This window comes from Candoia aspera, chromosome 1, assembly GCF_035149785.1.
Source record: "Candoia aspera isolate rCanAsp1 chromosome 1, rCanAsp1.hap2, whole genome shotgun sequence".
In the NCBI taxonomy this organism is placed as follows: Eukaryota; Metazoa; Chordata; class Lepidosauria; order Squamata; family Boidae; genus Candoia; species Candoia aspera.
The window spans coordinates 272,861,493-272,876,307 of record NC_086153.1 but is presented as its reverse complement, the minus strand read 5'-3'; the positions used below and the strand labels follow the sequence as shown (position 1 = coordinate 272,876,307).

Below are 14,815 nucleotides of genomic sequence, written 5' to 3'. Positions count from 1 at the left end.
CTCTACACATGTTGACTTCATGTGTGCGAGTCCAATCAGATGTTCTGGGAACATTTGATCAGGGAGCATGACAGTCACTTGGTACTGCTACATCTATCATCACCACTGTCTTCTGGTCCTTGTCTATTACCATGATGTCCGGTTGATTGGCCAGTACCTGCCTGTCTGTCTGGATCTGGAAGTCCCACAGATCTTAACCCTCTCATTCTCCATAACCTTCTGTGGAATCTCCCATCTGGACTTGGGAGGGTCTAGCCCATAAACACCGTGCAGATGTCCCTGTACACGATGCCAGCTACTTGGTTGTGCCGTTCAGTGTGTGCTGTTCCTGCCTGCATCTTACACCCTGCCACTATGTGTTGGACTGTCTCTGAGGCCTCTCTGCACAGTCTGCACCTTGGATCTATCTAGTGTGGTAGACCCCTGCTTCTGTGGATCTGGTGCTTAGTGCCTGTTCTTGCGCTGCTATGATCAGTGCCTCAGTGCTGTCTTTTAGTCCAGCCCTTTCCAGCCACTGGTAGGATTTCCCAGTGTCAGCCACCTCAGCTGTCTGTTGATGGTACCTCCCATGCAGGGTCTTGTCTTGTCATGGCACTTCCTCTGCTTGATCTTCCTTCCATGTATGTGTGGGTGTGTGGGTGTATATATATTTTTTATTAAAGATTTTTTTAAAAGGAAGATAAAAAATAATACAATCTAATATAAAGTAAGTAAAAGAAAAGAAAAAGAAAGAAATCAAAGAGAAAGCTAAAAGTGCAAGAAAGAAAAAAAGGAAAAGAAAAATAGAAAAGAAAGAAAAAAGATACAAAGAAGAAGCTTCTGATTTTCTTTACAGCAGTTATAAGTACAATTATAAATTTACCTCTTACTCTATGGTTACAACATAACTCTCTTCTTTCTATAATCTATCCTGTCTAATCATCAAAACCATAAATCATAAGTTCATTTTTTTCTGTTTCACGCAAAAAGTCCATAAGGGGTTTCCAGTCAGCAATAAATGTAGATATTGTCTTTTCTCTGATCAAAGAAGTCAATTTAGCCATCTCAGCAAGTTCCATCATCTTCACCAACCATTCCTCTATTGTGGGTAATGCCAAATCTTTTCATCTTTGTGCATACAATAATGTCACTGCCGTTATCATGTATAAAAACAAAGATCCATAACCTTTTTCCAATTGTTTGTCCATCAATCCAAAAAGAAAAACCTCTGGTCTCAATTGTATATTACTTATTTATTTATCATATTTTTGTTACTGTCCATCTCCCTCACATATTAATATATTAATCTTTTAAAATCCTCTGAATCAGTGTGTACTGTATATTTGAATCAAGAATTTTCTAGCTTTTTTACCCGTCCACCAAACATGATAAAATGTCCCTTCTTGTTATTCACATTTCCAACATAAATTTGAAGTTTCTGTATACATTCTAGACAAGCCTTTGGTGAGCATGATTGAAGCCTCTTCTTCTTCGTCTTCTTCCCCATCTGGGTTTGTTATCTCTGCCATCTTTGCATCTTTGTTTTGTGTTGTTTTCTAGTTTTGAATGTTTTTAACAATTTGTAAACTACCCAGAGTCGCTGGGAGTCAGATGGCATATACATTTGTAATCATCATCATCATCATCATCGTCATCTTGATTTGGTTTACAGCTCTTCCTACAGAAGCCCAGAAAGAGATACCTGTTGACCCAATTGGTATCTTTGTGACTCGACCACAGGATGGAGAAGTTGCAATTGGTAAGTCTATGGCACAGATTCTAGGCCAGAAGTAGAGAAAGGGTGGCCTGGCAACATTCTTTTTGTGACACCCAGGCCACCCCTAAAAGGTAGAATGAAAAATTTGGACCTTTTTTTTTATTTTTGCACTTTTTGGAGGTGGGGTGTTAAAGGGCAAAATACTACTTTCAGCTTGAAGATGCATAAGACCCCCATTTCACCCTTTAAACCTCTGCTCCTGCTCCCTTGTGAAGTACAGGGCCTCCCTTAAAAATTCTGGCATGACCCTCATGCAGAGAGAACTTGTTTGTCCCTGCTTTAGGCCTGGAGGGAAAGATCCTTTTGCCAAACTGGTTTCTCTAACATAGTCCATGATTTAGCAGGAACTTTTATTCTGGAAACCCCATATTCACCTTAATCTCTCTCTCAAGGTAGGAACATTATATTCACTGCTGTAGTGGCAAGTGAAAGCTTGCTGAAGAAACCTACCGCGAAATGGTTCAAGGGAAAGTGGATGGACCTGGGAAGCAAAGTGGGAAAACACCTCCAGCTTCACGAGAGTTATGACCGAACCAACAAGGTACAACTATCATAAGAAGAACTTGACCTGACCACCTTTTTATATTTCGGTGGAAGCAGCATAACCATAATATTTCTTCTAAGACAGGAATATCAAGAATTATCATAAAATGCTGCTTACAACCTCTTGCTGGTAAAATTTACTTTAGATGCCAGTTGCAACTCAGAGTTATGCATCTTCTCCCAATGCATAACTTGTACCATTTAAGAAAGTACCTTGTACGTTTGTATCAGAAAAAGGATGAAAAAAGTACTTCTTAATATCTGTTTTTCATGAATGACTGAACCTTACAGAAGAATAGATAATCTTTTGGGGATTAACCCTTTTTTTTAAAAAAAAACCTGAGTCTTTCCAGGGACTTTTTTTTTCTTTTTCAGTTTTAAATGTACTAAACCTGTCCAAAGGCTTCGTATATTTCATCTCTTTCTATTCCAACTAGAAATAGAGAGGAGAATGTGCCTTTTCTGGTTAGCTAATAAGAGATGGGTATATATAGAATATAGTAGGATTCAGAGAGTATAATAGAATAAAGAATGAATATATTATATATGCCAAGATAAATTTGCAGATATTGAGAATCTCACTGGGGTTCCTAAGTAAGTGAAGAAGATACTGTCATGATCACCGTTGCGATGCTTGTGACATCGCAACGGCTCACATGACAATACAGGGAAATGGGTCCCTGGCGGATTAAGGCAAAGGCAACTATGAAACACAAAAGAAAGCAACAGGTGCAGGAAACTAAGTAACAACCAAGACCGGTGGCGTGGAAGACAGCGATACAAAGTTGCCAACAAGCAATTGACTAACAACAAGAGTGGTGCGCCCGAGCTGTCAAAGGATTAAGAGCCTGATCGCCCGGCAATGAATCATTACCGTTCAGGAAGGCGATCGAGGCGACACCCGGGGCACAGGGGGCTGAACGACCTCTCACCTGACAGGGACGAAACCGGTGGGACTCGTGAGACGCACCTGGAATAAGGTGGGGTGGAGCACTGACCGGCGCAGGCTATTTAAATTCCATTCCAGCGCGCTCCCCTCACTCTCAGCTTTTTAAAGGCATGCACTCTGTTCTTCAATAAAGCCAGAACCTAAGCCTATGCTAGCGTCTGTGTCTTTACTGGATCACAGGCAGAGCCTGACATAAAGCTGAGAGTCTCAAAAATGAACCTCGCCAGTCTCCACCGGGAAATTTTTTTTCTGCAGGAGAAAACACTGGCGATGACGGAACCAGGGACGGCCATGGAGTCGGCGCTTCACACTGGAGGCGCGAAGGACACAACGCAAGAGGGGGAGATGACCTGACAGCTGCTAGAGTCGGCGCACCCAAGATGGGACACGGGCTTCCTCCCTGCCCACACCGCACCCCAGTTCCAAACCTGGAGCTCCAGCCTGGAATGGAGAGCCCCGACAGAAGATGAAGTCAGGGGCCAACAACTCTTCACGTGGGACGGCGGAGCAGGACCCCGGACGGGGACATCCTACACCACCTGGAGACTCCACTACCCCCAAACGCCCGAGCAAGGAGTCGCAGGACTGCCGATTGGGCAGCAACCGGCAGCACCGAGGACAGATGACCCTGTCACACCAGACAGGGTCAGAGCCCTGGAAGCCAAGGTACGAGCCCTGGAACACATGCTCCAGTCCATGGCATCGGTAGTGAGTGAGCTCACAAAGACTGCTGCTGCACAGGGGGCAAGAGGGGATCGGGGCACCCTACCCACCCCATCGACAACCACAAGAGGAAGGGGCCAAGAACGGGACTCTTTTGCAGGGCTTTGTGGTCCCAGCCCAGTGGGGGTCATCCCTAACCACCCACAGGTGAGGGTCTCGCAAGTTGGGGGATTCACCAAGGACTTCCCCATGAAATTTGACGGAGACCCCACGAACCTGTCATTCTTCCTGATGAATGCCAGGAACTACATGGCCCAGTATGGACATTGCTTCGAGACGGAAGCATCCAAAATCTCGGCAGTGGCCACAAAACTCAAAGTCAGGGCTGCGGACTGGTACGTCCAGATGTCAGAGTCCGGAGCCCCAGCCCTGGCCACTTTTCACAACTTCCTAGCCATGCTCAAACAATACTTCAAAGACCCCCTGGCAAAGGAAAGGGCCAAGAGTACCCTTAAAGGACTTCGCCAAGGGGAAAAAGCGGTGGCAGACTACGCTCTCGAGTCCAATGTCCTAGTGGGTAAAATCCCGGAATGGTCCGAGGCCACCTCGATCGATATGTTCAAGGATGGCCTCAACCGCGAGGTGCTACAATGGGCACTCTATAGGGATGACCCAGACTCCCTACACGGGTGGATTTGTCTGGCCAGAAAGGCTGAGCACGCCCAGCGCACCTTCATGCTAGCAACCACAAATGACAGAACCCCTCCCAGCGGGAGAGGACCAGTCCCACAGTCGGGCCCAACCTGGGACGCAGAGTGACAACGGCGGTTTGCCCGCGGGCAAGGTGCCAGGTGTGGGAAGACGGGCCACTGGGCAGCTGAATACTTCAAGGACTGGATGACGGATCGCCCACCCAGACCAACACAGAAGGCTCCGCACAAGCCGCCCAACCCTCCCAGACGGCTGACAGGAGCGCTAGCGACCTCGGACGAGGAAGCGGACGCCTACCTCTCAGGGGATGTGGTTGACACCCAGGAGCAGCCAGCGGGAAATGCCTCCCACCTGCCCTAAGCAGCACCGCCGGGCAGGTGGTAAAGGAGGGGCACGACAACCCCAGGGTGAGTGAAGATTGCTCCATCCTGGCAGGGAAAATCGAACTGACTTACGGCTCTAGAGCCATCACGGTCGAAGCTCTGGTGGACTCTGGGTGCTCCAGAAACCAAATCCATCCAGACATTGTCACCACACTAAAACTGCCCTGCTCCCCCCTCCCTAAACTGCTGGTGTTCCAACAACTCGATGGCTCTACAGCGGGGGGAGGGGGGGACTGGCCACCCAGGGTACAAGAAAGGTCACCCTGAAAATGGGCACCCACAGGGAGTCCATAGACTTTGTGGTAACCCCGGTGGGGAAGCCCATAGTGGTGCTGGGGATCCCCTGGCTAGGACGCCACAACCCCTGCATAAATTGGAAGACCTGCTCTATAACGTTCGAGGACGGGGTCTACCAAGCACCAACAAAGGAGAAATCCTCCGCTCTGACTGTGGGGAGGGCAGAGATTGTTGACCAAACCCACGCCCACCCACCCCCAGAAGGACTGCCGGAGCAATACTTGGACTTCGCAGACGTCTTCGGGGAAGAGGAGGTGGACCAATTACCCCCCCATTGCAAGACGGACTGTGCAATCGAACTGCTCCCAGACATCCCATTACCCAAGCCCAAAATCTACCCCATGACCCAGAGGGAATTGGCAGCGCTGCGAGAATTTTTGGACAAAAACCTCTCCAGGGGCTTCATCGAACCGGCAAACTCACCGGTTGGAGCACCCGTCCTATTCCGAGAAAAGAAGGACAGCACCCTAAGACTATGCACAGATTACCGCGGATTAAATTTCACCTCCCTATCAAACAAATACCCCCTTCCCCTCGTAAAAGACATGCTGGCACACTTGTCAAAGGGAAGGGTGTTTTCCAAACTTGACCTCCGCGAAGTGTACTACCGAATTCACATCAGGGAGGGAGACGAGTGGAAAACGGCATTCAACTGTCCCTTGGGCTCCTTCCAGTACAAGGTACTGCCTTTCGGTCTTGCGGGGGCCCCAGGGGTCTTCATGCAACTCATCAACGAGGTGCTGCATGAACATCTGTTCAAGGGCGTACTAGTTTACCTAGGTGATGTCCTAATCTACACAAGGACTCAGAGGGAACATGAGAGATTAGTGAGACAAGTTCTCACTAAGCTCCGGAAAGCCAAACTCTATGCTAAGCTGTCCAAGTGCGAATTCCACAAGGTGCGCTTGGACTACTTAGGGTACAGAATCTCTGACAAGGGCATAGAGATGGACCCCGCAAAGGTTCAGGCAGTTTTGAGCTGGGAACGCCCACGCACCAGGCGCCAGCTTCAAAGCTTCCTTGGGTTCGCAAACTTCTATAGGTCCTTCGCGAGGGGGTTCGCGGAAATTGCCCTGCCCTTAACCGATTTACTAAAGACCAAAGCTGTTGGGGAGACGCGCAAGGTCAAAAACCCAGGGGCCGTGCTTAATTGGACTTCTGACTGTCAAACCGCTTTTGACAGGCTAAAAGCGCTGTTCACAGCGGAGCCAATCCTGTCCCACCCAGACCCCGAACGGCCTTTTGTGGTGCAGGCGGACGCCTCTGACTTCTCAATTGGGGCCATCCTACTGCAAAAGAATTCCGCTGGAATCCTGAAGCCATGTGCCTATCTCTCTAGGAAATTTTCAGAGACAGAGAGGCTCTGGCACGTGTGGGAAAAGGAAGCCTTTGCAGTTAAAGCAGCACTGGAGGCTTGGCGTCACCTTTTGGAAGGGGCGACTTGCCCGTTTGAGGTCTGGACAGACCACCGCAATCTCGAGGCGCTCCGTACGCCCCGGCGCCTCAGTCCCAAACAGATACGCTGGGCTCAGTTCTTCAGCCGGTTCAAATTCCAGCTGAAGTTCATTCCAGGAAAAAAGAATTTCCTGGCAGACGCACTCTCCCGACTACCCCAGGATGCGGAGCCTATCTCCGACATCGTCGGGACTGTGCTCTCTGACTTCCAGCTGGGTCTGGCAGCTGTCACCCGGGGACACGCTCGGGGACAGCCTGCCCCCCCCTTGCAAGCGACTCCGGCGCAACCCACCCCAAGGTGCAGGCAACCACAGATGCCAGGTGGGCTACGGGCAGATTTTATAGGAGCAATAAAATCTGACCCCTGGCTCCTCACCAAACCTAACAAAGTAACTATGGAACAGGACCTCGCATGGGCAGAGGGAAGGTTATATGTCCCTGACTCACAAAGATCGACGATCCTTAGCAGATCGCATGACAGCAAACAGGCTGGCCACTTCAGGTTCCTGAAAACCCTATACCTAACTCGGCGACAGTTTTGGTGGCCCTCGATGAGGAAGGATGTCAAAATGTATGTGGCGTCCTGCCCGGTGTGTGCGATGGCCAAGCGACTGGCTGGTAAACCCCAGGGGCTGCTGCAACCCGTGGCTGAACCCTCCTGCCCTTGGGATGAAATCTCAATGGATTTCATTGTGGACTTACCACCTAGCCAAAAGAAAACAGTCATTTGGGTAGTCAAAGACTACTTCTCAAAACAAGCCCATTTCATCCCCTGCGCCTCGATCCCATCGGCACAACAGCTGGCAAAACTTTTCCTGGTACACGTGTACTGCCTCCACGGCTGCCCCTTCCACTTGGTGACCAATAGGGGCACACAATTTACCTCGAGGTTTTGGCGGGCTTTTTTGAAACTGATAGGCACCCAGCAAGCCCTGTCAACCTCCTGGCATCCCCAGACAGACGGATCTACAGAGATCCTTAATGCCACACTGGAGCAATTCCTCCGCTCCTATATAAACTACCACCAGGACAACTGGGTGGACCTATTCCCGTTTGCAGAGGTCGCATACAACAACGCGATACATCAAAGCATGGGACAAACCCCCTTTGGGGTGGTGTTGGGTCGGGAGTTCGTCCCCATCCCTGAGCTACCCCAGCCCCTGTCCCCAGCAGTGGCTGCCTGTGATTGGGGTGCGAAACTCACAGATTCCTGGCCGGTGATCAAGGACGCACTTAAAGAGGCACAAACCGCATACAAACTGCAAGCGGACAATCACCGGCGCCAACAACCAACGTTTCGGGTAGGGGGCCTGGTCTACCTATCCACCAGATCCATCAAATCACCGCAACCGTCTAAGAAACTGGCCCCCAAATTTATTGGGCCATTCCAGGTGACACAAATCGTGAACCCAGTCACGGTGCGCTTGGACCTGCCCCATAATTTAAAGCGGATGCACCCGGTGTTCCACTGCAGCTTACTTAAGCCGGCAAGCGACCCCTCCCGGTGGCACGCACGCTCCCCCCACCAGTGATGATAGACGGACAGCAACACTTCAAGGTCAAGGAGGTACTAGACTCCCGCAAGCTGCGGGGCTCCCTCCAGTACCTAGTCAAATGGAAACACTTCCCACACCCTGAGTTGGTTGCTGCCCATGACATCCAGGCTCCCGACCTGATCCGCACCTTCCATACCGCCTATCCCTCCAAACCCTCGGCGATTTCCTAAAGGGGGGCAGTATGTCATGATCACCGTTGCGATGCTTGTGACATCGCAACGGCTCGCATGACAATACAGGGAAATGGGTCCCTGGCGGATTAAGGCAAAGGCAACTATGAAACACAAAAGAAAGCAACAGGTGCAGGAAACTAAGTAACAACCGAGACCGGCGGCGTGGAAGACAGCGATACAAAGTTGCCAACAAGCAATTGACTAACAACAAGAGAGGCGCGCCCAAGCTGTCAAAGGATTAAGAGCCTGATTGCCCGGCAATGAATCATTACCGTTCAGGAAGGCGATCGAGGCGACACCCGGGGCACAGGGGGCTGAACGACCTCTCACCTGACAGGGACGAAACCGGTGGGACTCGTGGGACGCACCTGGAATAAGGTGGGGTGGAGCGCTGACTGGCGTGGGCTATTTAAATCCTGTTCCGGCGCGCTTCCCTCACTCTCAGCTTTTTAAAAGCATGCACTCTGTTCTTCAATAAAGCCAGAACCTAAGCCTACACTAGTGTCTGTGTCTTTACTGGATCGCAGGCAGAGCCTGACAGATACTCATAAGTTCTATAAGACTTATAAGGTATTCATAAGGTATAATAATAAAAAAGAAACAATTTCATTAGTGATTTATATATGTGTTAATGGAAGGATTTATAGAAATAATGTGATCTTTGTTTGATATAGAGTAAGGAATTAATTATGAAAATTGCTGTATATTCTTCCTGTTGAAAGTCAGAAGTCACCTTTCTATGTAATAGTCAAAAATTCTTTTTTCTTGTGTTTCTCACCTTTTTAGTTTTCCTTTTTTTCCTTTTTCCTTTTTGTAGTTTTTTGCTTTTTTGTAGTTTTTATCTTTGATTTAAATTCAATAAAATTCTTTTAAAAAAAGAAGATACTCATAAGTTCTTATAACAAAATATTTCGTAGAAGGAAAATTGAGGGAAAAAAGAAACAAGAAGTTTTCCATTAGGAGAAGGTAAAAAATAAAGAATCCCTCAAGTTGAGTTTGATTCCTGGGGATTCACTGAAAAGTAGTGATTCCATATGTATATTATAGAGAACAAGGTGATTATTGGGCAGTGCAGATAGAAGAGGAACTCTTAGCTAATAACATTCAGATTTATGTGACTATCTCCTAAAAGGCCAAATTATTTCTTCCATTCTTTTCAAGGTTTATGTCTTTGAAATGAACATTATCGATGCAAAACCAACTTATGCGGGGGGATATCGATGTGAGGTAGCTACAAAAGACAAATTTGATAGCTGTAACTTTACCCTGGTTGTCCATGGTAAGGCGTTATGTTTTCATTATTATCAAGATGTTCATATTTTGCTAGCATAATTATTACTATTTCATGCTGAATAATGTTTATTGTGTAAGGTATGCACTGTGATAAAACTCATATCAAATTAAAATATGTGCTCAGAAAAGGCTTGATAAAGTCTGAGCAAAATAGGATTTTGGAGAAGGGGCAACAGGGAAAAGACAAAATTCCTTGCATTTAGAAATATATGCTCATGAATCTTTTTTTTTTTAATGTACATTTTTCAAATGTGAGTATTTTGAACCAGGATCTATGTTGGGACATTTGTAAAATGCAAAGACAATTGGATAATGTACAAGCACAGACCTTTGCAATTCTGTGCCTGCCTATCTCAAATTAAGCTCCTCTGAGTTTATTGGAACTTACTCCCAGATCAGTAGCTATAAAGTGGTAGTTTTAACCAGCTTATCCGTCCAGAAGTCATAGATCAAATGAGTTTCATCTCAGAAGTTTTAGAGACAGTGGACGTGAAGCAATATATTTCAGTTGAAGTTTCAGTTTGGTATGTGAATATTAGTTGTCCTACTCCTAATATGTCTGATACAATCTTATTTCTGCAATTAATTTGTAATCCTATCTACAAAACAGATCACATCTCATTTATTTGTTTTAAATTTTGAAAACACTACAATTGGTGTGATCGCAAGCAGATTGAATTGAGATTTTAATTTTGCATCTCTAACAGTGTTAGATTGTTTAGTCAGCAAAAGTAAGGAGAATGTAAGACCATGGATTCTGTTTTCTCAAAGGCCCAGCCCCAAAAGAGGAACTGTGTAGAAGGGAAGAAGCCTCTTACCACAAAAGATTTGAAACAATAACTTGCTCGTTTCTGTGGCTCCACTCAAATGTAGAAACCTGCATATTTTTAGAAACTACTCAGCTAGCTAAGGAATTAGAAAGATATCTCAACCGTTACACTTGACTTTGATTAGAAGCACATATGATATAATATTGCCTTAAAAAGTTTCATGGAGAAGCAGCTTAGTACAGTTTTTTTTCCCACTCAGTGCCCTTCAGCTCAGTTGGACTTCAATTCCAACATCTCCCAACTCTCCTCATCTCTATCAGCATGGTCAATCTTGGTGCTCCTATAAGGATATCACACTCATTGTATTTACATAAAGCAAAATAAACTCTTAGATTGTTTCAAATCTAAGTTCTCTGTCTTTCCCTTAAACGTAAAATCTCCTTCCAATTGAGCATGACTTCTGGTGACCACATGATGCATCTATATAGTTTTTGGCAGTTGGCAATAATATGGAAGTGGTTTGCTATTGCCTTCTTATGCAATACGTGTTCAGCTCTAAGTCTAGCCTACAACCTTGGAATTTGTGGGTAGTCTCCTATCCAAGTACTAACCAGGGCTAGGATTTTCCTTACTGCTTGAAATTTCAACCTCTGGATGAAAACAGTGAAGCTGTACAAAGAACAAACAAACAAAAAAATCAGAGGTAAATTTTGGAAAAAAGTTGCTTTTGAATATTGTCTTACTGTTATTACCATTATCTGTATAATAACAGAGGCACCTGCCACAGCTGACCTGGACATCCGATCAGCGTTTCGACGGACGTGAGTGTTATCACAAGTGTTTATACAAATTTGCTAATGCAGGAACAAAACAAAATGGTTGCTATAAATATTTCCCTACATTAAATAGACTAATTCCTTGAGGTCACTCTGTTTTGGAGATCCTGATCCAACAGTTGTCAAATGTAGGTGGCACCACATAGAAATAATAATATATATGATAACCACTTACAACATTTCTAGAAAACTGACGTGTAATGCCAACAGAATGTCACTGGCACTGTGCACTCATAGCTTAAGCCAATTTGGGAACATGCTGCGAGTTCATAACACAGTACAAGGGACCATGCAATTAGGTCCAGTTCCTGTAATTGAGACATCTAGCCAAGGGACTCTAGCACAAGCCACATTTATGCATGTGTGTACACTGCACATCCTAATTTAACAGCCAAGCTTATGGGTATGGTCTAGAATAGCAAAATCTTCTTCAGGTAGCAATTGTGACTTGAGCATGTCAATTGTTGACACTTAGAAAACATGATTTTAGAGTTAAACATTGGAATTAATACTTCTGATAAATGCTTCCTATCATGGTAGAGCTACAGAAGAAATGGAAAACTTGGGAAAATCATTTCCCTGTTTATTGGAACTATCCTGATTTTCAGAAGCATCTGTAAACAGCAGGAGATGACAACAACAACAAATCACCCCAAATTTTCTATAGCGATTAAATGATAACATAGTCCCTGACTATCAGATAACATAGAACTTGATTGACATACTTTTTTTAAAAGAAGAGAAAGTTAGAAATCTAGGTAAAGATACATTTCAGTTGAAAGCAGGTGTGTCTGTTTAAATTCTTTTTATAACTCTAATTCAGGAGCATGGCAGGAGGAGGGAAGCGGACAGCAGCAGCCTTATCCAGGTAGCTGGTTTTATCCCAGTATTCACCCTTGATTGCCATTGTGAACTGTCACTCAAAAGTTTGTCATTTAAACAAAACTTAATTACAAAATCACCCAGAGTCCCCTGTTTGGGGGAGATGGGTGGTGATATAAATTTAAATAAATAAATAAATGTGGCAAACATCAAATTATTTCTGTGTGAGGCATTCTTGAAAGACAGATTCCTCTGTGGGATAAGAAAGTTCCTGGCAAATATTCTAGAAAAATAATAATTTTTAAAAGTGCATTGATGTTTCTCATTATTCACTTCTATATCCCTTAAATACTGATTGGTTTTATTAATCAAATATTTGCCAGCACTCCCATATGAAGCTTGTCTGCAGTTTGAGATGCATAATAGCAATCCAGTTTTCCTTCCAAAGTAGCTTAATATTTTTATGACCCTATATAAGCACGTACTCTGCTCACCCTGTCCCCAGTGGCTGCTATACTAATGGAGAATGCATACATTGGGAGTTTTGTTAGGTTTGGGAACTGACATAATGCTTATTCTTACTTTTGGCTAACTTCAGCATGAAGATGCCACATTAACCATTCCTAAATGATAGACAGCAGGATTTGTTTGTCTTTAGCTATTCCAGTGTTAGTGGTGTTTACTTTCTCTCTGATACATCTTGCCATATGAACAGCCTATAATACCTTACTGACAATGGTCACAGGTTGTGTCCACTGGCAGTTTTAGGCAGTTGTGGGCACACCACATTCCACTCTGGTCTCAGTACATGGTTTTCTATGGCTATTCTGCTATTAGCAATGGGAAAGACTTTTTTTTTTTCAAACTGGGCAATGCCCCTGTCCCAAACAGCCTTCTTTCCCCATTTCTTCTGCCTCTGTAGGATTGAACACCTGGCAGGTAACTCTCATCCCATGTCTTTTGCCATTGCACCAAGACTGATAGCTGATCCCAAGGCTGGGCAGGGTGGCAAGAGAAAGAAGTGGAGTTGGTGATCCAACAGGTCTCTGATCACACAGTGCAGCTGTAGTGTTTGATCTATGGGGTGGTTTGGGATGGTGCCATAATGCTCCTGCTTTACTGGGCAAACCCAATTCAGCCAATGAATCAGGTGCTACAGCTGCTCCACAGTATGGCTTAGGGCTTCCTGGTAAAGCAGCTGACAAGTGTGTGTGGGTGATGTGAAAAGGAGAGCTGCTTCCCATTTGAACCCCAACTGCAGCTGTTTTTCAGGCTACTTTTAAACCTGGGTTTAACACTATACCAGAATAGTGCTGAACCTGTGTCTAAAAGGAGCCAATTATCAGCTGATCATCTGACAGTTGGACTCCGTTTACATTTATGCAAAACATTTGTGCAAATCAAACTAAGGTTTGCAGATAGCTAAACCCATCTAGCCATCTGTCAAAATCTGCCTCTTCCCACTCCCAGTCCTGGCCCATTTCAAGGATTTTCCCTGTCAGCTGGTGACATATAGTAAGAGGCCAAATCAAGTAAGGAGAATCCACCAATCTCTCTCTTAACCTGCCCAGCATTATAAGTGTAAGGACAGTACTTTGCCTTGTTGCTGAGTTAGATGAAGGCTCACAATGAGGGCAGTGCAATTTAAGCCAACCTACTTCTCTGCCAGCTTAAGGATGGGGTAAATGCACATTAATGCAGCCATGAGGAAGAGGCCATATACTAAATCTGTTTCAGCTAGTTTTGGAGGTTCTTTGATAAACTGCTAATTTACTGTCTTTATTCCAGTTCATTTAACCTGTGGCGTTAATGCTCATCCACTCTTGCAATAACAGAATAAAGGAATAAATACAATCAGATTTAATCAAAATAAATTTTCAATATTGTTTTGATTTTAATGAAAAGGAAAGATTTTATGTTAATCCACCTGTGGTTCAGTAAAAATGTAATTATTAAACTCTAAGATATGAATAACATTTTTTTTCTTAATTTTGCTCTTCAGTTTAGAAACAATTATCTGAAATAGCTCCTACTGATGCTAAGGAAGCTTAGATAACTAGGCTTTTGTCCATGAAAATTCTGTAAAATATTGGTTTTTAATATTTATAAATATTTGCAAAGTTTAGTATAAAATGACATTTGGTTTATGATTAACATTTTAAATACACAGAATTGCACCCTTGCCAAATTTCAGGGGTCGAGAAAATAACTCAAAAATGATTTTTTTAAAAAAAGGTTTATGTTACTTTCTGAAAATGGTTGCCCATATCCATTTCTTGTTTTGTGAGGCATAATCTGGTAATGATGACACCAACAGGAAGCATGTTTTCCCATTTACTGTGTTTATATTCAGGATAATATTTGCAGAAAATGAAATAAGTTTGTATGATACTTTAGCAGATGCAATGGCCTTTGGTGTTTAATAAGATTTCCTCGATAAACTCTTGGGAGGAGAAAAGGGCAAAATAAACTAAGTTGTGTTGTTCCTGAAGTTTATGTTGAATCAGACCTGTTTTTGTTCCTTTCGTTCTTCCAGCACTGCCTGTCAACAGAAATAACTTGGTTGGGGAAGCATGCTGTGGTTGTAGACCATTGCATGAAAGACTAA

General features: G+C 44.5%; 1 protein-coding gene across 1 annotated transcript in view; it reads left to right on the top strand.

Moving 5' to 3' along the window:
• MYBPC3 (myosin binding protein C3) overlaps positions 1-14,815 on the top strand; it is a 107,793-nt gene that overhangs the window by 20,938 nt on the left and 72,040 nt on the right. Inside the window, exons 4-8 of the mRNA XM_063318209.1 lie at positions 1,652-1,738; positions 2,149-2,297; positions 9,648-9,765; positions 11,322-11,370; positions 12,209-12,253. Of these exons, the coding sequence (XP_063174279.1) occupies positions 1,652-1,738; positions 2,149-2,297; positions 9,648-9,765; positions 11,322-11,370; positions 12,209-12,253 (448 nt within the window). The remainder of the gene's footprint in view (positions 1-1,651; positions 1,739-2,148; positions 2,298-9,647; positions 9,766-11,321; positions 11,371-12,208; positions 12,254-14,815) is intronic.